The sequence below is a fragment of the Oncorhynchus keta genome, chromosome 14 (genome assembly GCF_023373465.1).
Source record: "Oncorhynchus keta strain PuntledgeMale-10-30-2019 chromosome 14, Oket_V2, whole genome shotgun sequence".
NCBI lineage: Eukaryota > Metazoa > Chordata > Actinopteri > Salmoniformes > Salmonidae > Oncorhynchus > Oncorhynchus keta.
In genome coordinates, this window is record NC_068434.1 from 45,341,320 (window position 1) to 45,365,489 (window position 24,170).

General features: G+C 42.2%; 1 protein-coding gene across 2 annotated transcripts in view; it reads right to left on the reverse strand.

Annotated features, from left to right (window-relative positions):
- Positions 1-9,388, reverse strand: part of LOC118393506 (whirlin-like) — a 91,842-nt gene extending 82,454 nt beyond the window's left edge. For both annotated transcript variants that reach the window (XM_035786234.2, XM_035786233.2), the window contains exon 1: positions 7,763-9,388. In XM_035786234.2, the coding sequence (XP_035642127.1) occupies positions 7,763-8,521 (759 nt within the window). In that variant the 5' untranslated portion in view covers positions 8,522-9,388. The remainder of the gene's footprint in view (positions 1-7,762) is intronic.
- Between the last annotated feature and the right edge of the window lie 14,782 nt (positions 9,389-24,170).

The following is a 24,170-nucleotide window of genomic DNA, read 5'->3' on the forward strand; positions in this document are numbered from 1 at the left end:
CAGCACATACAATGGGGATGACAGTTCAGTAATGAAGCCAGGGACAAAGTCAGTCAGAACTAGGGGGGGACATGTATGGGCTAGGGCTGATCTGAGCCATAAACTAATCTAATTGTCAAAAGAATGAGCTCTCAGACTACAAATAACAAGAACTCATGTAAAGTGCATTAGTTAGCATCTTACAATTAACCTTGGGCAGCTTCAATATGTTCCTTCTCAGTCCCTCCTGTATACACTTTATGAATACAGGCCCATGGTGCCTCAGTAAGGAAGAGAAGATATATAGCAGACATTTTGTGCACGGGATGAGAACCCACCCAATTGATTCAACTATAACTCCACATTTCAAACGTCTCCAAAAAAACACACTGCTGCCCCCACAAAGCAAAATAGCGCTTTGATGAATCAATGGATGAACTGCGTCCCAAATGGCGCCCTATTCCCTACATTGTGCACTATTTTTGACCAGAGCCTTATGGTCCCTGGTCTAAAGGAGTGCACCGTATAGGGAACAGGGTGCCATTTGGGATTGCAACCCAAGCCTGGCTGGGATCCACTTTGATAATACTGACCACGCCATGGCAGCTTGAACACAACTGCTGCTCCCTCCCTTGATATCTATTTATTTAAATATTTGCTTATTATTCACCTCATTATTCACACTCCGCCGTTATATAACGGTTCCGTTTCTCTAAAGCTTTTGTCATGACATTCGCTTTTTGTTAGGTTACATGAAAAACTCAATTGCCCCTGTGTATCACGCTATATAAATAGCAGCAGCAGCATTGGTTAGAGGTCTGTTCCAGAGCGGTGGGAATTCAGCACAGCTTGTTTCTGCTTCATGTACTTCCTCCTGAATGAATGGAGAGGACGAGTAAGAGTATTAGCTATTCACAAGACTGTGAGGGCTGTTTTGCCTTCAGCAAATTCCTCTGTGTGTATGTGTGTGTGTGTGTGTGTGTGTGTGTGTGTGTGTGTGTGTGTGTGTGTGTGTGTGTGTGTGTGTGTGTGTGTGTGTGTGTGTGTGTGTGTGTGTGTGTGTGAGCGTGTGAGAGCGTGTGAGAGCGTGTGAGAGCGTGTGCGTGAGTGTGTGAAAGAGAGAGAGGAAAAGAGAGAGGGCGAGAATGCAGATAAGAGTGACCGATATAAGCTCCTTGCCCAGCCTGTTTGGTTTACTGTGAAGAAAGAGTCACAACACTGCAAGGGAGAACCATGTAGGTAAAACCCTACAGACCAAAGTTTCCATTTCACTTCAGCTACACTCCCCCCAGCTCTTTGACAGAGAAACGTACAGGCTTAAAGTAATATGGGATTTGAATATATTACACTGTATGTGTTCCATAACAGCACCGGATAAACAATGAAGAGTATACCAGCACAAAAAAGGTATGAAAATGTATGCATTCACTACTGTAAGTTGCTCTGGATAAGAGCGTCTGCTAAATCACTAAAATGTCAACGTAAATGTATATAACTGCTCACTTCCTCCAGCTGCTTCCTGTCTGGCAAACTTACAGTGGCACTTTGTCTACGTCTCAAATGGCATCCTATTTCCTAAATAGTGCACTACACTACTAAAGTAGTGCACTATATAGGGAATAGGGTGCCATTTGTGACGTATCCTTTGAAGTAGCACAAGAGAGGAAGCATTAGCCTTGTTGCTCCCTGCCTTAAATGCTGCCTGCTTAATTAAAAGCTTTAATGAATTATTTAGTTCTTGATGAGATGGGGATCGAGACCAATGAATAACTGAGAGGGAGCCACAGTCTCTCTCTGCAGGGAAATCATAGCAGCACAGCAGGGTGGTACAGGCCTTAGGAACTGATAGGAGTCTGCTGGGAACGTATAGGAGACAAAAACTGAAAAGTGATGTAACAGTTATATAAAATGACAATTTCATCCTGTGGATCTTATCAGTTATCTGGAACAAAACCCCTTTTCCCATAACGTTATGAGTTAATAACCCTTTTTCCATAAAAAATATTAATGCCTAAAAAAAATAACAGCGACAAACACACTGGAAAACCCATTTTAATTTACTTTAGGCACACTAGAGCGCATTAGTAAAATTGCTTGGAAGAGGTGGTTTTAACTGCATTCTAATGTCGACATTACTTATGGAAACCGTATTATTACATTTAACATTTAAATGTAAATGTATTATTAAGCGAGTTAAGGCTTATACACATTTTATGAAAATACATGAAAATATCTATGGCCACTTATGTAAATAGAGCTCTTTGTAATGGTTCAACTGTGTAAAGACTGTTAGAGACTGTAGTGACCTGAGCACCTTTTCATGTATAGTATAATTAGCTTATCCTTAGTAATTATCTAGTTATGGGTTATATTGAACCTACAGTGCATTCAGAAAGCATTCAAACTCCTTGAACATTTGCTCATGTGTAACACACATACAGTGCATTCGGAAACTATTCAGACCCTTTGACTTTTTCCACATTTTGTTACGTTACAGCATTCTTCTAAAATGTATTTTAAAAAATCCACCTCATCAATCTACACACAATACCCAAGAATGACAAAGTAAAAACAGGTTTTTAGACATTTTTGAAAATGTATAAAAGTAAAAAACTGAAATTTACTTAAGTATTCAGACCCTTCACTCAGTACTTTATTGAGGAAACTGTGGCAGCGATTACAGCCTTGAGTCTTCTTGGGTATGACACTACAAGCTGGGCACACCTGTATTTTGGGAGCTTATCCCATTCTTCTCTGCAGATCCTCTCAAGCTCTGTCAGGTTGGATGGGGAGCATCACTGCACAGCTATTTTCAGGTCTCTCCAGAGATGTATGATTGGATTCAAGTCTGGGCTCTGGCTGGGCCACTCAAGGACATTTAGAGAATTGTCCCGAAGCCATTCCTGCAATGTTGTTGCTGTGTGCTTAGGGTTGTTGTCCTGTTGGAAGGTGAACCTTTTCCCCAGTCTGAGCGCTCTGGAGCAGGTTTTCATCAAGGATCTCTCTGTTCATCTTTCCCTCGATCCTGACTAGTCTCCCAGTCCCTGCCAGCTGAAAAACATCCCCACAGCATAATGCTACCACCACCATGTTTCACCAACATTCCTTAGTTTAATTAAGGTTCAAAAATAATTTTAAAAAACGTAGGGATGGTGCCAGGTTTCTTCCAGATGTGACTCTTGACATTCGGGCCCAAGAGTTCAGTCTTGGTTTCATCAGACCAGAGAATCTTGTTTCTCATGGTCTGAGAGTCCTTTTGGTGCATGGAGTGGCTTCCGTCTGGCCACTCTACCATAAAGGCCTGATTGATGGAGTACAGCAGAGATGGTTGTCCTTCTGGAAGGTTTTCCCATTTCCACAGAGTGACAGTCGGGTTCTTTGTCACCTCCCTGACCATGGCCCTTCTCCTCCGATTGCTCAGTTTGGCTGTGCAGCCAGCTTTAGGAAGAGTCTTGGTGGTTCCAAATTGCCTCCATTTAAAAATTATGGAGGCCACCGTGTTCTTAGGGACCTTCAATGCTGCTGAATTTGTTTGGCACTCTTCCCCAGATCTGTGCCTCGACACAATTCTGTCTCAGAGCTCTACAGACAATTCCTTCGCCCTCATGACTTGGTTTTGCTCTGACATGCACTGTCAACTGTGGGACGTTGAATTGACATGTGTGTGCCTTTCCATTTCATGTCCAATCATTTGAATTTACCACAGGTGGACTCCAATGAAGTTGTAGAAACATCTCAAGGATGAACAATGGAAACAGGATGTATCTGAGCTCAATTTCGAGTCTCATAGCAAAGGGTCTGAATACTTATCTTAATAAGTTATTTCTGTTTTTATTTTTAATACATTTGAAAATATTTCTAAAAACCTGTTTTTGCTTTGTCATTATTAGGTATTGTGTGTAGATTGATGAGGATATTATTTAAAAAAAACATTTTTTTAGAATAAGGCTGTAACGTAACAAAATGTGGAACAAGTCAAGGGGTCTGAATACTTTCCGAATGCACTGTATGTGTGTTACACATGGGCAAATGGACAAGTACGGACAAGTACAGAAGGAGCATGTCTCTGAGTGCAAGTACGATCCTATAAGAGTTGGATAGGAGCCATCTGTCTGGGATTAGAACATGTTTTGCAGAGTTGGACAGAAGCCATCTGTCTGGGTAATGATAAGGTCGTGGTTGAGTTACTGCCCACCAGTCTAGTTCCTGTGGGAAGACGGGAGATGGTCTTCAACGTCGAAGTTGGGGAGCAGAGTGAGAATAACAGGATGCAGAGAGAGGAACTGCAACTCAAGGAGGAAGAATAGCCATCGGGCCCAGTCTGTGCAAATCCTCCTGTGACATTTGCTACATGCACTGTATAAAAAGAACTGTGTAACCGTATGCTATCCAGCTGAAGCATCCAATTGGGAGAGTACATCTGGTTTGAGCTTTTATCAGTGTCCGTCTAGATCTGTACCTTGAGAAGAACCGAAGACCAACAACAATACATTGACTCATAATTACCAGGTTCCTAACATAACAAGCTGAACCCATTCAAAACATAATAAGTCAGACAACAGAACCCTATTTGCCTGTCCTTCGGAGAGTCCTCTATTCAGGCACAATTAGCAGCCTGCTGAGCAATAACCACCAAGACCAACATCCATATATTTAGATATGATTTATGTATATCTTAATACATGACTCTGCCAAGGCCCAACCATTCTAAATCCCTCATTTTGAGGCAAGCAAACATATCCAATAGAATACATTTTTATTAAATAAAAAATATCTATTCATATTTTGACTCAGTATTTGACTAAATAAATGACTGGACATGTTAACTTTGTAAAACTGTTTTTTCCTTCTAAAGTGATCCAAAATAGCCAAATGTTCTATGACTGTGTTGAAAATGGTTCTTTATTTGGTCTTAAATTATACATCAATCAATTCTGAATTGTCTGTAAGGGCTTTTATTTTGCAACAACAGAAAGCTGCAGGTTGTCTATTGAAGTCTGACTGGGTGAAATCAGATGGCATTTGCCATACAATGTCTTGTGACAGACAGCCTGACGAACACAGACAGCAGCACTGATAAAATACACCTGGTGTGACAACAAAACACCCCACTGATAGCAACCCCACAAATAATGTCACTATGTGAAACACATTCATTTTCCTGACTAGATAAGAGAACCAGGCATTACACTGTCTGATTGAGTCTTAAATGGCACCCTATTCCTTACAATGCACTAAATGACACCATATGGGTTCTGGGCAAAAGTAGTGCACTTCATAGAGAATATGCTGCTATTTGAGACACACACTCCCACTTGCTGCTTGTATTCATCTCCCTCCACTCCACTCACCCTGCCCCCTCCACTTTACGTTCCACTTACAAGTCCACATTCAATTTCATTTTAGTGCACTATATAGGGGATAGGGTCATATTTGGGACGGCCCCAGTATCTACACTATACTTTCTCTCCTCAGACTAGCAAAGTTCTGCAAAAATAGAAAATAAAAAAGAGAAGTTCAGCTGAGGTCGCATTGGAGACACAAGCCATGGTAGGGAGCACAAATCTGTGATCAGTGGTGTAGAATAAAATACAACATTGATTTTGATGGGATTAAAACTAGCATCGTAAACTGGACCTTAAGCAAACTGATGTCGTATCCCACACGACACCCTCTGTCGCTCTGTTTCAGCAGACAAGGCTACATTAGTAGTTTGCTTTTCACTGGTCCTGTCCTTTTTCCTTAACAGACATGATTTGTCTCCCAAAAGGCACACAATCCCTTATGAGAGCACTACAGTTGACGAGGGCCTTTTATGGCTCACGGTCAAAAGTAGTGCCCCTTTAAAAAGTCTATTGTGCCATTTGAGACGTAAAAAGAGCTTTTGTGTGTTTATTAATGTCACATTATGTTGTATTGGAACTGGGCATCATTACTACTACTAACTACCCTGTGTCTTGGTTTCTTCTGTTTTATTAATCTTCTCTATTTAGTTGTGGATAGGCATATGCACTATGAATAGAGACAGTGGCGACCCGTCATTCAGGGCACGTGGGTTTTTCGCCTGTTTTGCATGCTATTTTGGAATGAACATATATATGTCACATATCAGTTAGCAAACAACGTCATTTAAAAAAATAACATTTAGTTGATAAAGCCGCATATAAACATGGTCTCTTATTTTGCTTTCTTGAGTAAGGCAGTGCCAAAATGCAAGTGTTTCAGCCTAGCTCAGTGATTTCGGTGGTGGTGGGGCAGCCAGCGGAAAATACGAAGTGTAGGGGCTGGTAATGTTCTCTAGTTGCGCCATGCTTGGCTCAGTGTTCTGTCACTCATGGGGACACTACATCACCGCAAAATCTACGGGTAGAGCTTAAAAATTAAAGCACGTTGGGTACTGCCATAGCGTTACATTAGAAGTGCACATCCAAAAAGGCTCAAGGTCTTTGGCCACAGATAAAATGACGTCAAATGACGTTATATCTACATTGGCTTTGATTGGACTGATCATGTCGACATCATACTTTCAAAGCATTAGCTAGCAAACTACGACTGGGAAAATACATGTTCAATGGTCATCCAACTCGGAATTGCAAGTTGGGAACTCGGGTCTCTTTCTAGAGCGCCGACCTGAAGATCACTGAAGTCATCAGGATTCAACCCTGTTTTTTTCCGAGTTCCCAGTTGTCTTGAAAGCACCATAAATCCAGAGAATGCCAGACTTTGATGTAAAAGACCGCTGCGCCACCTTCCTGTTCAAGTGAGTCCAAAAATGTCTTGTATGCTGCTGCTGCATAAATTATGTAATTTGTATATTGTAGCTAAAAAAGTAATACAAGTGTATGTTGTGTAGTAAGCTGTCAATTTCCCCTCATAATTGTGCCTACTGTTCTGACTTGGTGGTGTACATGTAGCCTATAGCCTGTTTTAGAGAAATGTAAGCATTTAATATTGTAAGAGCTTTCATTGTCTGCTTATATGACCCCTTTATTTATCCTACGGTTCTGACTTGGTGTATAGGGAGAATACAGTAATAATGGTCCATGTTCTGAATTCTGTCGCTGTACATTTCAAAAAGTGATGAAAAATAGTTACATAGACTACGTTCATCCTTGTTCGCTCATTAATGTATTAATCAAAATTACAGATTGCCTCTTATTTGCACGTCATCCCACTATGCCATCATTTGTACATCTCAATTGTCAGTGGAAACTGAAAAGAATGTTTCAGCAAGTCAGCCATATCAGCTATGTTTTGTTAAAAGCTAGTAAATGAGGCTGAATGAACTGTTTCGCTGCCAGACAAGGCACCACTGATAGCCAAGCGTAGAAGTGGTAAGGTGTTGGGACAGCTGTTGGGACTCTGCTGTTGGGACAGCTTTATGTAGGTCCTAACAGTTTGTGGGCACCGTTTGTCACCGTTATAGTGCAATTAATGTATTGTTTAATGGTGTGTTGTGTAGTGGCTTTGCTGGCATGCATTAAACATGTTTTTGTTTGTTTGCCCCACCAAGATTTACATGCTAAAATCGCCACTTGATAGGGATATCCGTGTACACAAACACACACACACACACACACACACACACACACACACACACACACACACACACACACACACACACACACACACACACACACACACACACACACACACACACACACACACACACACACACACACACACACACACACACACTGAGATTTGAGGTGACAACCAATTTATCCCTGCTTCATGAAGGCTGTCCCAGACACACACATATACACACAGCCACACAGCCTACCTTGACTGCCTCCATGTGTGAGAGTCTGTCAAACAGCATGTCGTTAACAGTCACTATTTGATCACCGACCCTCAATCCCTCATTCTCAGCAAAAGATCCGGGTTCTACTAGCGACACATATATTCCCACATCGTGCTCGGAGCCTCCCCGGATGCTGAACCCTAAACCCTCATTGCTCTTTCTGCGTCTCAGTGTCACTTGGCGGATCTCTCCAAAAGGCTCCCCCTGGATGAAAGCCTGGGGAGCGGTCCCATCAGCAGTGGTGCTGAAACCATCCTTGCCGGGACACGCTCCTGGTGATGCATAACAAGAGAGATCATGAGGGTTCATACAGTGAGCAGTGGGAATTTGGACATGGTGGTTTGCAGCATTGCCTACTTCTCCTCCAGAGCTTTCAGGGTTGTTACCACTGTTTTGCGGTAGATGGTCCGTTTTAAGGTACAGGCCCTCGGAAGTATACTGGTCAAACAACAGCTGGTCTGAGCGCGGAATGACCAACCGCAACATGGGGAGGAGTTGTCGTTTGTTTGGCGTGTTGAGGATTATTTTGAGAGTTTGAACTAAATCGAAGACGTTGCGCTTTGCATGGTAAACATTTAGACAGTGTATGAACTGTTCTCTCTCGAAGTCTGTGAGCAGCAGGTTGAGCGCGTTGTGCAGCTTCCGAACGTTTGCTGACAGCGCGCGGCCACCCGACCCAATTCCCGAGTTAGCCGTGGTTGAATTGAGTGAAACGCGCTCCAAATCACTGCTCATCATGCTACAGCTTTACCATGAACAGCACACCCCAGACATGGATGGTCAGATCATGCATTTGAGATACTGCTACAGAAGTCTCTCCGCACCGAAAACACATGACCGCACGGTGATTCTTGGAGGAAGTCAGCGTTGAAAATGGTCATCTTTCCAATAATGCCTGTCGGAAGCATCAAATAATAACAGCTCTCCATTGCCGCCGCATCTTCGATCTTCACCTATTTATGGAGAGTCCGGATTGTGCGAAGGTGCACCGTAGATGCGTAGATGATGGAGAGAAAATAATTGCTTCAAAAAGTTGGCAAAAATACTCGTGCAGCAGAGGAATATTTCTAGACTTGTCACAACAACAACAACTTTTATTCAACTGAATATGATCCTGGATAACAAAGAATACGGACAAGAGGCGCGCTCTTGCGCTACGTGGCACCTGAATGTGTTCCTCTGGGTTGTCTGGGAGCAAAACTGTTCGCAATTGGTCATCTTTGTATCCTACCTATGTCATCATTATTTTTATAGACCCAAATTAAAAAGCTGGTTGTTTCTCGTTCGTCTCAGTGTCCCCTTCAATTGCAAGGTAGTTGGTCTTCCTCTATCGGAGAAGAATATTTCATATTGTTACTTAAAAGCGCCGCACTTGGTCATTCACTCAGATCTTTTCTGATTAGGAAATGACGCAGGTGTGTGCAGTATGTGTGTGTGTTGGTGAGAAACTGACGGGATTGCGAGGCGTTACACATCCACACATACAGATGCTTGGCAATACGTGAGTTGTTCTCATTAAAGTAACGCGCATAAATAATAGACGTTCCCAGCTACAGTATCACTACGCTCCAGTTAATTTACCTTACATAAGAAAGTTCCATAATGAGATCTACACAGGCTAGTGAGAGTGGCATCGAGAGTTCACTACTTAATTTCAATCACGTGTAGGCCTATGGACTAAATGCAGGGCTACGTGTCCCTATTCAGTGTATTATAATACATCTCTGATAATTCTATATTTTTTTAGGCCAATATTTGGGGCTCCTCTGTGTCTAAGATACTGTTGCTGGTGGCTCTCTATTTGTCAGGATCTAGATAATAATAGGCTAAGCAGCAAGCAGACTTTAGGACCATACATCTGCATTAACCAGGTCCCTACACAGACCTCATCGCATAGCTGCACACCTTACCATGGGCTAATTATAATCGTTATCTATTTTTAGGTAATTGTCTCCACCAGCAATAACACAGCAATATGCCTTCTCTCTCCTATCCACATATTTCCTCTTCCAGATGCACTCCACGATATTTTCTAAGGATAGGGTGAGCATGGAAGCATTAACGCTAGAATCCTTAGAAAAATGCCTTGAAAAAAATGGAAATATGCCAAGACTGTGCAAAGCTGTCATCAAGGCAAAGGGTGGCTACTTTCAACAAACTAAAATATATTTTGATGTGTTTAACACTTTTGTGCTTACTACATGATTCCATATGTGTTATTTCATAGTTTTGATGTCTTCACTATTATTCTACAATGTATAAAATAGTCAAAAATAAAGAAAACCCATGGAATGAGTAGGTGTGTCCAAACTTTTGATTGGTTCTGTATATATACGGTATATGGATAACATGGGTTCATGGCAGGCCTATCAAAACATGCGGCACCAACCAGCCCAGCAACACATGAAAATGCGAGCAGGCGTATTGCACATCTCGCTGACTTTAGTTAGACCCAGAAAGCAAGTGCCGACAAAAACAGAAACCTAGAAAAGTTTTTTTAAATGCTCCGGAGTTGCAACTGTTGGTAGGTAAGTAGCCTATCCAGAAACGGTCAAGTAAGCAAATGTCTACAAAAACAGCAGCCTACAAAAACAGTCGCTAACAACACGTTATTTAAATGCTCTGGATTTGAGAATGTTGCTAATTAACCTATTATGAGAAGATAAAGCTGAACAGATAAATATAGGATATTTCATTTACATGAGGGGGGAATTGCATTGCATCTAAATATTAATGTCCAATGATAATACATATGCTTTAGAATAGATTCATATCTCAATCATGTGCATATACTTTATTAAGGACAAATCTAACATAAACTCAGCAAAAAAAGAAACTTCTCTTTTTCAGGACCCTGTCTTTCAAAGATAATTTTAAAAAATCCAAATAACTTCACAGATCTTCATTGTAAAGGGTCTAAACACTGTTTCCCATGCTTGGTCAATGAACCATACACAATTAATGAACATGCAGCTGTGGAACAGTCATTAAGACACTAACAGCTTACAGACGTAGGCAATTAAGGTCACAGTCGTGAAAACTTAGGACACTAAAGACGCCTTTCTACTGACTCTGAAAAACACAAAAAGAAAGATGCCCAGGGTCCCTGTTCATCTGCGTTAAAGTGCCTTAGGCATATGCTGCAAGGAGGCATGAGGACTGCAGATGTTGCCAGGGCAATAAATTGCAATGACCATACTAAGACAGCGCTTCAGGGAGACAGGACGGACAGCTGATCGTCCTCGCATTGGCAGAGAACGTGTAACAACACCTGCACAGGATCGGTGCATCCGAACATCACACCTGCGGTACAGTCACCGGATGACAATAACAACTGCCCAAGTTACACCAGGAACGCACAATCCCTCCATCAGTGCTCAGACTGGCCACAATAGGCTGAGAGAGGCTGGACTGAGGGCTTGTAAAGCCTGTTGTAAGGCAGGTCCTCATCAGACATCACCGAGAACAACGTCATCTATGGGCACAAACCCACCGTCAATGGACCAGACAGGACTGGCAAAAAGGGCTCTTCACTAACAAGTCACAGTTTTGTCTCACCAGGGGTGATGGTCGGATTCGCGTTTAACATCAAAGGAATGAGCGTTACACCGAGGCCTATACTCTGGAGCGGGAACGATTTGGAGGCGGAGGGTCCGTCATGGTCTGGGGCGGTGTGTCACAGCATCATCGGACTGAGCTTGTTGTCATTGCAGGCAATCTCAACGCTGTGTGTTCCAGGAAAGACATCCTCCTCCCTCATGTGGTACCCTTCCTGCAGGCTCCTCCTGACATGACCCTCCAGCATGACAATGCCACCAACCATACTGCTCGTTCTGTGCGTGATTTCCTGCAAGACAGGAATATCAGTGTTCTGCCATGGCCAGCGAAGAGCCTGGATCTCAATCCCATTGAGCACATCTGGGACCTGTTGGATCGGAGGGTGAGGGCGAGGGCCATTCCCCCCAGAAATGTCCGGGAACTTGCAGATGCCTTGGTGGAAGAGTGGGGTAACATTTCACAGCAAGAACTGACAAATCTGTTGTCATTGTAAAACATGAGCTGACAATTATGCAGTGACGGATGTTAAAGACTAGTGGCGACCCGTCATTCAGGGCAAAAGCCAATTGGACTAAAAAAGGTTTTTATTTTTTACAAAATTGCCTGTTTTGCATGTTATTGTGGCATTAATACTTTTCACATCAGGTTACAAACAATGTAAAATCAGTTAATAAATCCACATACAAACATGGTCTCTTTAGCTTTCTTGAGTAAGGCAGCTCCAAATGCAGGTGTTTCAGCCTAGCTCAGTGATTATTGTGGTGGTGGGGCAGCCAGCGGAAAATACAGAGTGTAGGGGTTGGTAATGTTCTCTAGTTGCGCCATGATTGGCTCAGTGTTCTGTCACTCATGGGGACAATACGTCACCGCAAAATCTACAGGGAGAGCAAGAAAGTTTGAGCCCTTTGGGTGCTGCCATAGATTTACATTAGTGCCCATCCAAGAAGGCTCAAGGTCATTGGGCACAGATAAAATGATGTCAAATCACGTTATATCTACCATACCTTTGATTGGACTGATCATGTCAACATCATACTTTCAAATTCTCAGCTAGCAAGTTAGACAAGCAGTCATAATCATGAATTAAGTTGACAATCTCTTTGTAAATCCTTTTCAATCCTTGTCAAATGAAGAGAAATTATAGATAAAACGTATCGGTGCTCATCGCGCATTGGACATAAACATTACACAAGTTGGAAAACGCTAATTCAACAATGAGTGGTTTGGAAGGGATCACTGCAAGCATTGCAAGCAATTACTAGCATGCTATTCAGTGGAGAGGGTGTGTGGTCCCAGTATGGGTTTAAGGGTCTCTTCTAAGCTTAAAACGATAAACATTCACATGCAACACCTTCATTATGCCCTCATTACTTAGCCTACTGTTTTGACACATGGTGCACATGTAGCCTACAGCTTATTTTTGAGAAATGTCATCAAATATTGTAAGCGCTTTCATTGTCTGCTTATATGGCCCTTTTATTTATCTTACCATTCTGACCTGGTGTACAGGGAAAATACTGGAAGAAGGGTCCATGTTTCTGCATTTTGTCGCTGCATATTTCAAAAGTGCTGAACAAATAGTTATATTGACTATGTCCGTCTTAGCTCGCTCATTAATGTCTTCATTGAAATTATGGATTGTCTCATGTCCGTTCGTCGTTCCCTTATACCATAGTTTGTACATCTAAATTGTTAGTAGAAACCACATTTGTTTAAGCAAGTCAGCAATATCAGCTATGTTTTTCTAAAAGGCAGTAAATGAGGCTAAATGAACTGCTTCACTGCCAGACAGGGCTGATAGCCAGGTGTAGCGTTGGTAAGGATTCACTCCATGGTGCTGAAAAGAAAGCTTTATGTAGGCCCTAAAAGTTTGTGGGCACCGTTTGTTACCGTTATAGTACAATTAATGAATTGTTTAGCGTTGTGTGGTGGCTTTGCTGGCATGAATCAAAACATGTTTATTTTTTTTTTGCCCCACCGAGGTTTACATGCTAAAATTGCCACTGATTTTAACTCCCAATCCATATTGCGAAAGCACGAGCATGAGACCCATATATATATTTTCATATTTTCATGTTCTAGCACCATCTAGTGGAACTGTAGTGTATGACGTCTAAAGTAGTTCCAGAAGTATGTTGGATGCAATAGCTTCCTGTAGGTTACTGCCCAAAGGTTTAAACACTTAGTAGACTTTGAACTCAATCTGCGAGACAAGTCAGTGCGATGAGGATATCTGAACAGATGTTCAAATTTATTTTGGATGATAGTCCATAGTGATTCCACAGGTAGCGGATCTAGAATTACCGACCTCGTCTCACAGCATTTCAGATTATTCTGTATGTAAATCTGAGACACTCCATTTAGTATGTCATGTTATGTTTCGTATGGTGTGTATTCATTTGTGTTTGTGGATGTCCGGCATACATTTCGTATGATATGTTACGAATTTGCAAAACAGATGATATGTTAAGAGCTGGTTAATGTTAGCTAGGCTAGGGGTTTAGTTAAGGTTAGGTTTAAGGTTAGGAGTTAGGTTAAAGGGTTTTAGTATTTAGTATTTATTAGGATCCCCAATTAGCTGCTGCCGAGACAGCGGCTACTCTTCCTGGAGTCCAAACAGGAAACAACAAAACAAATAAAATACAAAATATACCTAAATATAAATAGCACTAGATTTACATTACAATTTCAGCAGACACTCCCATCCTGAGCGACCCACAGCTAGTGCATTCATCTTAAGATAGCCAGGCGAGACAACCATATATCACAGTTGTATCCTAACCACGCATCGCATACATAATACAATACATAATACAACGCAAAATACAATATAAAATGCACAGAAATGGCGGTGTGTCTCTTCACAGTCCCCGTTGTGCCGGGAGGTTAGGCTTCGGCGAAGGGTTAGCTAAAAGGGTTAAGGTTAGAGGTTAGATTCTACTGTAAGTAGTTGCAAAGTAGCTAAAAAGTAGTAAGTAGTTGAAAAGTTCCTAATTATCTAAAATGCTGATGTTGTCCTTGATGAGATTGAAACATGCAACCTTTGGGTTGCTAAATGTTGGTGTTATACGCTCTACCAACTACCCTCCTTTCTTTTTTTTTTTTTACCTTAAATAACCTTTTATCTTATGTAACCATACCAAACATAACATATTCATGGTGCAATGCTGACCAGTACCCGATCACTTTACAAATATTTCCATTTCAAACATGGGACATTCTATTTCAATTATTTCTTAGATTTAAAAAATGCGGCTTATTCTGTTGATAATATTCAATCTGTTTGATAGATTTATTATATAATAAACATATGTAATAGCATTCATTTTATGACATTTTCTTCCCCCCAAAAATGTATTAGAGTTGTAAAATGTAGCCTATTTCTGTTGATAATACTCAATTGATTTATTCATGTTAATTTATGTAATTGATATAATAGAGATAAACAGGGAATTAATTTCAGGGGTGAAGTAGAAGAGGAGAAGGGGATTGATTGTCTTACGTTAAGGGCAATATTAGCTTATCAGCAAAAATATTGAAAAAAATATTGATAGCCACGCTAGCTTCGCCCTCATGTGGGTGCTAGCAAGCTAGCAAGCAAGCAAGCATACTAGGTAGTGCAAGGTATCTATCAACAGCCAATCCAGTAGGGGCTGGAAGCTATATCAAATCAAATGTATTTATATAGCCCTTCGTACATCAGCTGATATCTCAAAGTGCTGTACAGAAACCCAGCATAAAACCCCAAACAAGCAACAGTTGTAGAAGCACGGTGGCTAGGAAAAACTCCCTAGAAAGGCCAAAACCTAGGAAGAAACCTAGAGAGGAACCAGGCTATGTGGGGTGGCCAGTCCTCTTCTGGCTGTGCCGGGTGGAGATTATAACAGATCATGGCCAAGATGTTCAAATGTTCATAAATGACCAGCATGGTCGAATAATAATAAGGCAGAACAGTTGAAACTATAGTGATCTTTGATTGGTTAATAGTGCCGTGATGACACAGAGTATTGCTCTCCGTGGAGCTGACACCTGGTCAGATCTCAGTCTCCAGTATCTATGCTGCAATAGTTTATGTGCCGGGGGGCTATGATCAGTCTGTTATGTCTGGTGTAATTCTCCTGTCTTATCTTGTGTCCTGTGTGAATTTAAGGATGCTCCCTTTAATTCTTTCTCCCTCCCCTCCCAGAGGACCTCAGCCCTTGGATCATGCCTCAGGACTACCTGGCCTGATGACTCCTGGCTGTCCCCAGTCCACCTGGTCGTGCTGCTGCTCCAGTTTCAACTGTTAGGCCTGCGGCTATGGAACCCTGACCTGTTCACCGGATGTGCCACCTTGTCCCGGACCTGCTGTTTTGACTGTCTCTCTCTCTACCACACCTGCTGTCTCGACCTCTGAATGCTCGGTTATGAAAAGCCTACTGACATTTACTCCTGAGGTACTAACATGTTACACCCTCTACAACCACTGTGATTATTATTTGACCCTGCTGATCATCTATGAATGTTTGAACATCTTGAAGAACAATCTGGCCTTAAATGGCCATGTACTGTTATAATCTTCACCCGGCAATGCCAGAAGAGGACTGGCTACCCCTCAGAGCCTGGTTCGTCTCTTGGATTTTTCCTAGGTTCCAGCCTTTCTATGAGGTTTTTCCTAGCCACCGTGCTTCTACATCTGCATTGCTTGCTGTTTGGTGTTTTAGGCTGGGTTTCTGTATAGCACTTTGTGACCTCTGCTGATTTGATTGATTGATTGATTGATTGATTTTCCCTCCTCCACTGGTGGTGGTGCTAGCAGTTTTTCCCTTCCCCCAACTAGCTGCAGCCACACAGATCAACTTCCCCAGCAACACTGGAAGAATGCCCACAAAAGCTTCCCTGGCTCAATGTCATGATGACTTTGCTGCTCGCGCTCATGCGAGTAGAGAATGTCTAACTATCTAAAATGTCCATTAATTATATGAAAAATAATCATTCACATTTTCTGTTGCTGCAGAATTGTTTTCCTGCTGTGAGAAGCAGGGTCAAATCAATATACGGCATCTGTAGAGTTAGAATGACAATTCAAACTCTGTCATGGGTTCTCACTTAGCTACTCTTTTGAAACATTATGTGAGCGGGACTTATAGCTATCATGAACATCATTAGTATATGACTGAAAACACACAGCCCTGTTGACCAAAGCACCAATCTAAATAGATGTGGGGTTATCTCATAGACTGAGGTTAGGGTGCAATAGGGTTAAAGGTGCTTAGGTGCAGAGGGTTGTTCTCTGTGGAGCAGCATTGCCTCTCACTGACCACAGCTGGAAGCCTCAGGCCAGGTTCATGGGAAGGGGCACGCTGGGGCACATGGGAGGTCATCAGGGTCTCGGCCTGCATAATTGTTTCTGTTTTCTTGTACGAGTAGGCCATCTTGCTCCTTCTGTCCTATAGGCAGAAACACAAACAGGAAGTCCCCATGCTTCGTACTATTCAACACTGGTCTGACCAATCAGAATCCACGCTTCAGGATTGTGAAAGACTATCACTAGACCATACACGGATAACACTAACCCACTGTGACTATTAAAACCTACCCTAACCAGAAACCGTCATCATCACATTTAACAATGAAGTGCTATAAATGAATATAAACAGTGTAGTTATTCAACAATAAACAAGTCAAGGATCATATCAGACACAAGATGTATGTGACTACCAATCACGGACTACCTGCCACCCTAGACCCACTTCAATGTTGCTTCTCTGTGGCAGACGTGAGTAAAACATTTAAACGTGTTAACCCCCAATAGATCCACAGATGCACAGATGGCAATACTGCCATCAGTCTGCTGTTTAAGAATGCTGTTTATTGACACTATAGCTTTGAGCAGCATTCAACACCACCCTAGACCCACTTCAATTTGCTTACCGCCCCAATAGATCCACAGACGATGCAATTGCCATCACTCTGTTTAAGAATGCTGTTTATTGACTATAGCTCAGCATTCAACACCATAGTACCCCCTAAGCTCATCATCAAGCTTGAGGCCCTGGCTCTGAACCCCGACCTTTGCAACTGGGTCCTGGACTTCATAATGGGCCACGCCCAGGTGGTGAAGGTAGGAAGCATCATCTCCACTCCACTGATCGTCAACACTGGGACCCCACAAGAGTGCGTGCTCAGCCCCCTCCTGTACTTCCTGTTCACCCATGACTGCATGGCCAAGCACGCCTCCCAACTCAATAATTTAGTTTGCAGACGACACAACAGTAGTAGGCTTGATTAGCAACGATGATGAGACAGCCTACAGGGAAGAGGTGAGGGCTCTGGGAGTGTGGTGCCTGGAAAACAACCTCTCACTCAACATCAACAAAACAAAGGAGATGATCATGGACTTCAGGAAACAGCAGAGGGTGCACCCCCATATCTACATCAACTGGACTGCAGTGGAGAAGGTGGAAAGCTTCAAGTTCCTTGGCATACATATCACTGACAAACTGAAATGGACCACCCACACAGACAGTGTGGTGAAGAAGGAACAACAGAGCCTCATCAACCTAGTCACCTAAAACCCCCACAAATGTTTACAGATGGACAATTGAAAGCAATCTGTTTGGCTGTTTCACCGCCTGGTATGGCAACTGCACCGCCCCCAACCGCAAGGCTCTCCAGAGGGTGGTGCCAACGCATTACCGGGGACAAACTACCGGCCCTCCAGGATAGAGCTGGGCGATATACCGTATTTTATGATATACCGGTATTGATGCAGGGACCGGTTTGGGTTTTTACTTCTATAACGGTATTTGAATGTTTGGTTTGTTAAATGTGATACACCATGTGTAATTTAAAATTTCATAGTTTACTTCACTACTTGAGTCATCTCTTTCTGCTCTTTCTCTCCATGCCACTTTCTACACAGACCTAGCCACGCTCCCTGTCACTCAAGGAGGGAATTTGATGTTCCTCAACCACAAGACACTTGTGTTCAGTCTGCATGGTCAATGCAGCACATGCAACAATGTTGATGACAACAATGCTGTTTTCACTTTGCTTCTTAATATAAATCCACTAGCATTCTATAATGGCACTATTAGTTTGTGTTTCTTACATCAGCAAACAGCTAGTTTGTCTTTTCGTCGCAAGTTGCCCTAAATCTTGTGAGATGCTATTTGTTAGCCGCTAATAGCTAGCTAGCTAATAAATGTACTGAGTAAGAGCAAACTCAGCTCGCTAATACAGCCTGATAATACTAGTGATGGTGTGGACCTAAATCAGCATGTTGTTTGTGCAACAGTATCTTCTAAATCAAAGAGGAATATGCAAAGCAAGTATATGTTAGCTACATGAAGTAGCTAAGAGAAAACATGCAATGTAGCCAAAGCTTATAGGGAAGTGTTGCCAACTCCTCATTAAGGAAAGTAGCAACTGGCTGTCCTAAAAGTCGCTAGAAGTTGCTAAATGATGTCATCGCCTAATTTGCACAATTGGCCATGTGCATGTAATTGTTAAAGACGCTGTAGGAGAGAGGAATAATGTCGTGGGAGAGACAAAAAATGATAAAAAACACCTTAATATGTTTAGAACTACAAATGAGCAAGCTGCAGAGAGTGGCACACACAGCAAATAAGAACCAGATATTTGAGGTCATACTCCTCCTTCAGCACTTTATGGACCCCATTGTTAATCCCCGTCATAACAGAGGCATTGTCAGTCCCTATCCCCAGGAGTTTCTCTTTTTTAAGACAACACTTTTCTCGAGGAAAGCCACAACAGCATGGGGCTATAGATTTGGCATGGGGCTATAGATTTGGCATCTCCTCCCTCCAACTCAACAAGCCCCAGAAATGTTGATACAATTGTCTGCTTGGTGTCACTAAAGTACCTTATCACAACCCCCAGGTCCTTAGAAACACTTACATCCGTGGACTCATCGAGGAGGCTGAAACGCTGGTCACCCACATCTGCGACCAACATTTTCAGAAAGTATGGTGCTAGAACACCATGAATCATTTCTGTGCACTTTGAAGTGGGTAGCAGCAGTGGAGTCTGAGAAACCTCTGCACCTCTGCAGCAGAGGTAACTCTGGGACTTCCTTTCCTGTGGCGGTCCTCACGAGAGCCAATTTCATCATAGCGCTTGATGGGTTTTGCGACTGCACTTTTAAAGTTCTTGACATTTTCCGCATTGACTGACCTTCATGTCTTAAAGTAATGATGGACTGTCATTTCTCTTTCCTTATTTGAGCTGTTCTTGCCATAATATGGACTTGGTCTTTTACTAAATAGGGCTATCTTCTGTATACCACCCCACCCCTACCTTGTCACAACACAACTGATTGGCTCAAATGCATTAAGAAGGAAATAAATTCCACAAATTAACTTTCAATAAGGCACACCTGTTAATTGAAATGCATTCCAGTTGACTACCTCATGAAGCCACCACTGTCCCGTCGATGTGGATAGGGGGTGCTCCATCTGCTGTTTCCGGAGGTCCACAACCATCTCCTTCGTCTTGAATGAGTAGGTGTGTCCAAACTTTCGACTGGTACTGTATATATATTCTTTGCTAAACAGGTGGGGCTCAAAACAGGTGGGCTCTGGGATGCAGACAAGATCCTCTGCCCTTATACCTTTAATTCACACAGACTCAAGCTTCTATCTTTCTGCCAGTCCACAACCCTATTAAAATAATATTCAATTCAATTCAACTCAATTCAAGGGCTTTATTGGCATGGGAAACATGTGTTAACATTGCCAAAGCAAGTGGGGTAGACAACATACAAAGTGAATATATAAAGTGAAAAACAACAAAAATTAACAGTAAACATTACACATACAACAGTTTCAAAACAGTAAAGACATTACAAATGTCATATTATATATATATATATATATTTGTACATTGTATATATATATATATATATATATACAATGTACAAATAATTAAAGGACACAAGATAAAATAAATAAGCATAAATATGGGTTGTATTTACAATGGTGTTTGTTCTTCACTGGTTGCCCTTTTCTCGTGGCAACAGGTCACAAATCTTGCTGCTGTGATGGCACACTGTGGAATTTCACCCAGTAGATATGGGAGTTTTTCAAAATTGGATATGTTTTCGAATTCTTTGTGGATCTGTGTGATCTGGGGGAAATATGTCTCTCTAATATGGTCATACATTGGGCAGGAGGTTAGGAAGTGCAGCTCATATTACTTTCTGTTCAATGTGGGTACTAAGGTAAAGTAGGCCTATGTAGTCCTCCACATATAGCCTGCGTCTCAAATGGCACCCTATTCCCTAAATAGTGCATTACTTTTGACCAGGACCTATAGGGGTCTCTTCCCAAGGGGGGGTGGGGGGGACGATGACGACACATACACCACAAATATACATTAACACACAGAAACTGCAAATCCTCCATATAATTATAGGCCTAATAGTACTGTATAGCTCTTTTTACCTGCACACATTATAGCTGGGTCGCCCCGTCCTGTCCCGAGGGGTCCACCACCCTGCAGTGCCCCAACTCAACACACCCCACTCAGCTTTAGGATCTTAGTGAAACATTCATTTATTGGTTTTAGATGTGTTAGGCCAAGGGCAGAGTGACAAGCAACAGGACAGCAGACCCCCAGGGTCAGGACTGAGCAGCCCAGCAGCTAGGGATTGCCTAAATAGGTATCTCCCCTGACATGGGCATGTTTTCAATACAGACTCGTTTACTTGTCCTGTATTCCATATAAGGCATCAAATCAAATGTTATGTGTCACATACACATGGTTAGCAGATGTTAGTCTGAGTGTAGTGAAAGGTTTGTGCTTCTAGTTCCGACAATGTAGTAATATCCAACGAGTAATCTAACCTAACAATTTCACAACAATTACCTCATACACACAAGTGTAAAGGAATGAATAAGAATATGTACATACAAATATATATGAATAAGTGATGGTATAGAACGGCATAGGCAAGATGCAGTGGATGGTATAGAGTACAGTATATACATATGAGTTGAGTAATGTAGGGTATGTAAACGTAGAAAAGTGGCATTGTTTAAAGTGGCTAGGGATACATTACATCAAGATGGCAAGATGCAGTAGATGGTATAGAGTACAGTATACACATATGAGATAAGTAATGTAGGGTATGTAAACATTATATGAAGTGGCATTGTTTAAAGTGGCTAGTGATACATTTATTACATCAATTTTTCCATTATTAAAGTGGCTGGAGTTGAGTCAGTATGTTGGCAGCAGCCACTCAATGTCAGTGTTTAACAGTCTGATCTCAGCTTTGATGCACCTGTACTGACCTCGCCTTCTGGATGATAGCAGGGTGAACAGGCAGTGGCTTGGGTGGTTGTTGCCCTTGATGATCTTTTTGGCCTTCCTGTGACATCGGGTGGTGTAGGTGTCCTGGAGGGCAGGTAGTTTGCTCCCAGTGATGCATTGTTCAGACCTCACTATACTCTAGAGAGCCTTACGGTTATGAGCGGAGCAGTTGCCATACTAGGCGGTGATACAGCCCGACAGGATGCTCTCGATTGTGCATCTGTAAAAGTTTTTTTTTGTGACAAGCCGAATTTCGAGGCGCTACTGCACCACACGGTCTGTGTGGTTGGACCATTTCAGTTTGTCCGTGATGTGTATGCCGAGGAACTTAAAACTTTCTACCCTCTCCACCACTGTCCCGTCGATGTGGATAGGGGGGTGCTCCCTCTGCTGTTTCCTGAAGTCCACAATCATCTCCTTTGTTTTGATGACATTGAGTGTGAGTTTATTTTCCTGACACCACACTCCGAGAGCCCTCACCTCCTCCCTGTAGGCCGTCTCGTCGTTGTTGGTGTAACAGTATAATTTTAAACCGTCCCCTCGCCCATACCCAGGCGCGAACCAGGGACCTTCAGTCACCCACGAAGCCTCGTTACCCATCGCTCCACAAAGCCGCGGCCCTTGCAGAGCAAGGGGAACTACTACTTCAAGGTCTCAGAGCAAGTGACGTAACTGATTGAAACGCTATTTAGCGCGCACCGCTAACTAAGCTAGCCGTTTCACATCCGTTACATTGGTAATCAAGCCTACCACTGTAGTGTCGTCTGCAGACCTTATGAAAGTTGCCCAGTATCCCCATAACCTTGTAATAAATCAAATTTAGTGATACATGAACTTGTCATTTCTGCCATCTATTGTGACATTGTTGGAGGATAACCAACCTTTTCTTAGCTGCTATAAATGCTCAGCTACACAGTTTCTTCAGACAACAGTCTCCGGTATCAACATTGCCAAGCAAACAAAAACAGGCAGAAGGGAGAATCTGTAGACATGCTGAAATAAGAGAACATACTCTTTGCCAGAATTCAGCCAGCCTTCACAAGACCCTAACATATACAAACATGTCCCATGTTGTGTTTTACACCTCCAGCAGAGGAATGACATTTATTTTTTTCCCACTATAACTGGCATATAGTATGTTCTATGGATGGTCTTAAACTACAGTAATTTATGTTTGAGATTATATGAACATGACTGGGTATTCAAACATATCTGTATCCATTCATCATCATCATCATCAATAGCTTTTCCTCAGATGTTTTGTTTTACCTGTCATCTGAAAAATGCCCGCGGGTGGCGACAGAGATCATTGCGACGGTCTGCATCTTTCATGCTGCGGGCGGTCAGAGATACGTTTTTGGGATTAAAATATTTTTGTTGTCCTCTAGATTATTTGGAAACGGTCCGCTTTCTGCTTTATATGCGTTAGCCTATCTATTGTATTAAAAACACATCTTTATTCACACTCAGAATTCGCTGTTTCAATTTCGGTAGCCTTCGGTAGTTGGGCGTGAGAGTTCAAGCGAGCCTCGTATGTCTGGTCTCGTTAAAATAGAGTAGGCTGCATACATGGGTGGAGAATCACGTGGTAGTTAATTGAACTATGAAATTAGCTTAAATATGATTAGACTGTAGTTTACTACAGTGTCTGTAAGTAAAATAGGCTTTTGATAATGGAAAGAAGTGGAGGGCGCTCAACCAACGTGAGTCAAAGTGCAATATTTTTTTGGAATCATCATTGAGGAAAAAAGAAAAGCCACACAACACGCGCAAAGGTTAGACTACTGTGTTAAGCCAGCGTTGAACCTTTTCATTTTCAATAACTATTGATTATCCATTTATTTGTCTCTGCCTTGTAAAAGGTAGACTATATCCTATAGGCCTATGCAAAATGTAGGAAGTGTCGCTGTCATAATTCTTGCTGCTTCAAGTTCAGTAGCCATACCTGCGACATCAGGTGCGTGTGTGGTCTCAATTAAATAGAGTAGGCTATAGCCTATGCATGGGCGAAGATGCACGGGGCAGTTATCTATCAGAGGAAATGTACTTCCTAAATACTTTACTACATTGCCTAGAAATAGATCACCCATATTTCTCCTTCTGATAATTTTCCAACTCCTAAAAGGTAGGCTATACAAATAGCTCAAGAGAAAGTGCAAGTCTCTCCTACTCTGCTCTCTTCAAACTACATCTAGCATACTGGCTGCCCAGTAATACAGATAGCCTAATATTATGGCCATGTGCCGAATCTTTGGTAATTTAAACTATTTCTTAAGTTATTTTTGCGCATCTGATATTGCCTATAGGGCGCAACATTTCAGGGACCATGGCTGGCAAGGAAGCTGAGTCACATAAGCCTAAAATAACATTGAGGGACTGTGGTTGGGTTTGGGACAAGTTCTTGCAGTAGCAGGTGGGAGTCAGCGGTGCAGGTGGAGTGCGATATGAAAAACTGCAGATTAAGAAATCGGTCCGCTCAGACCTCTACTGTGCACCATGACAGTGGAGCCTG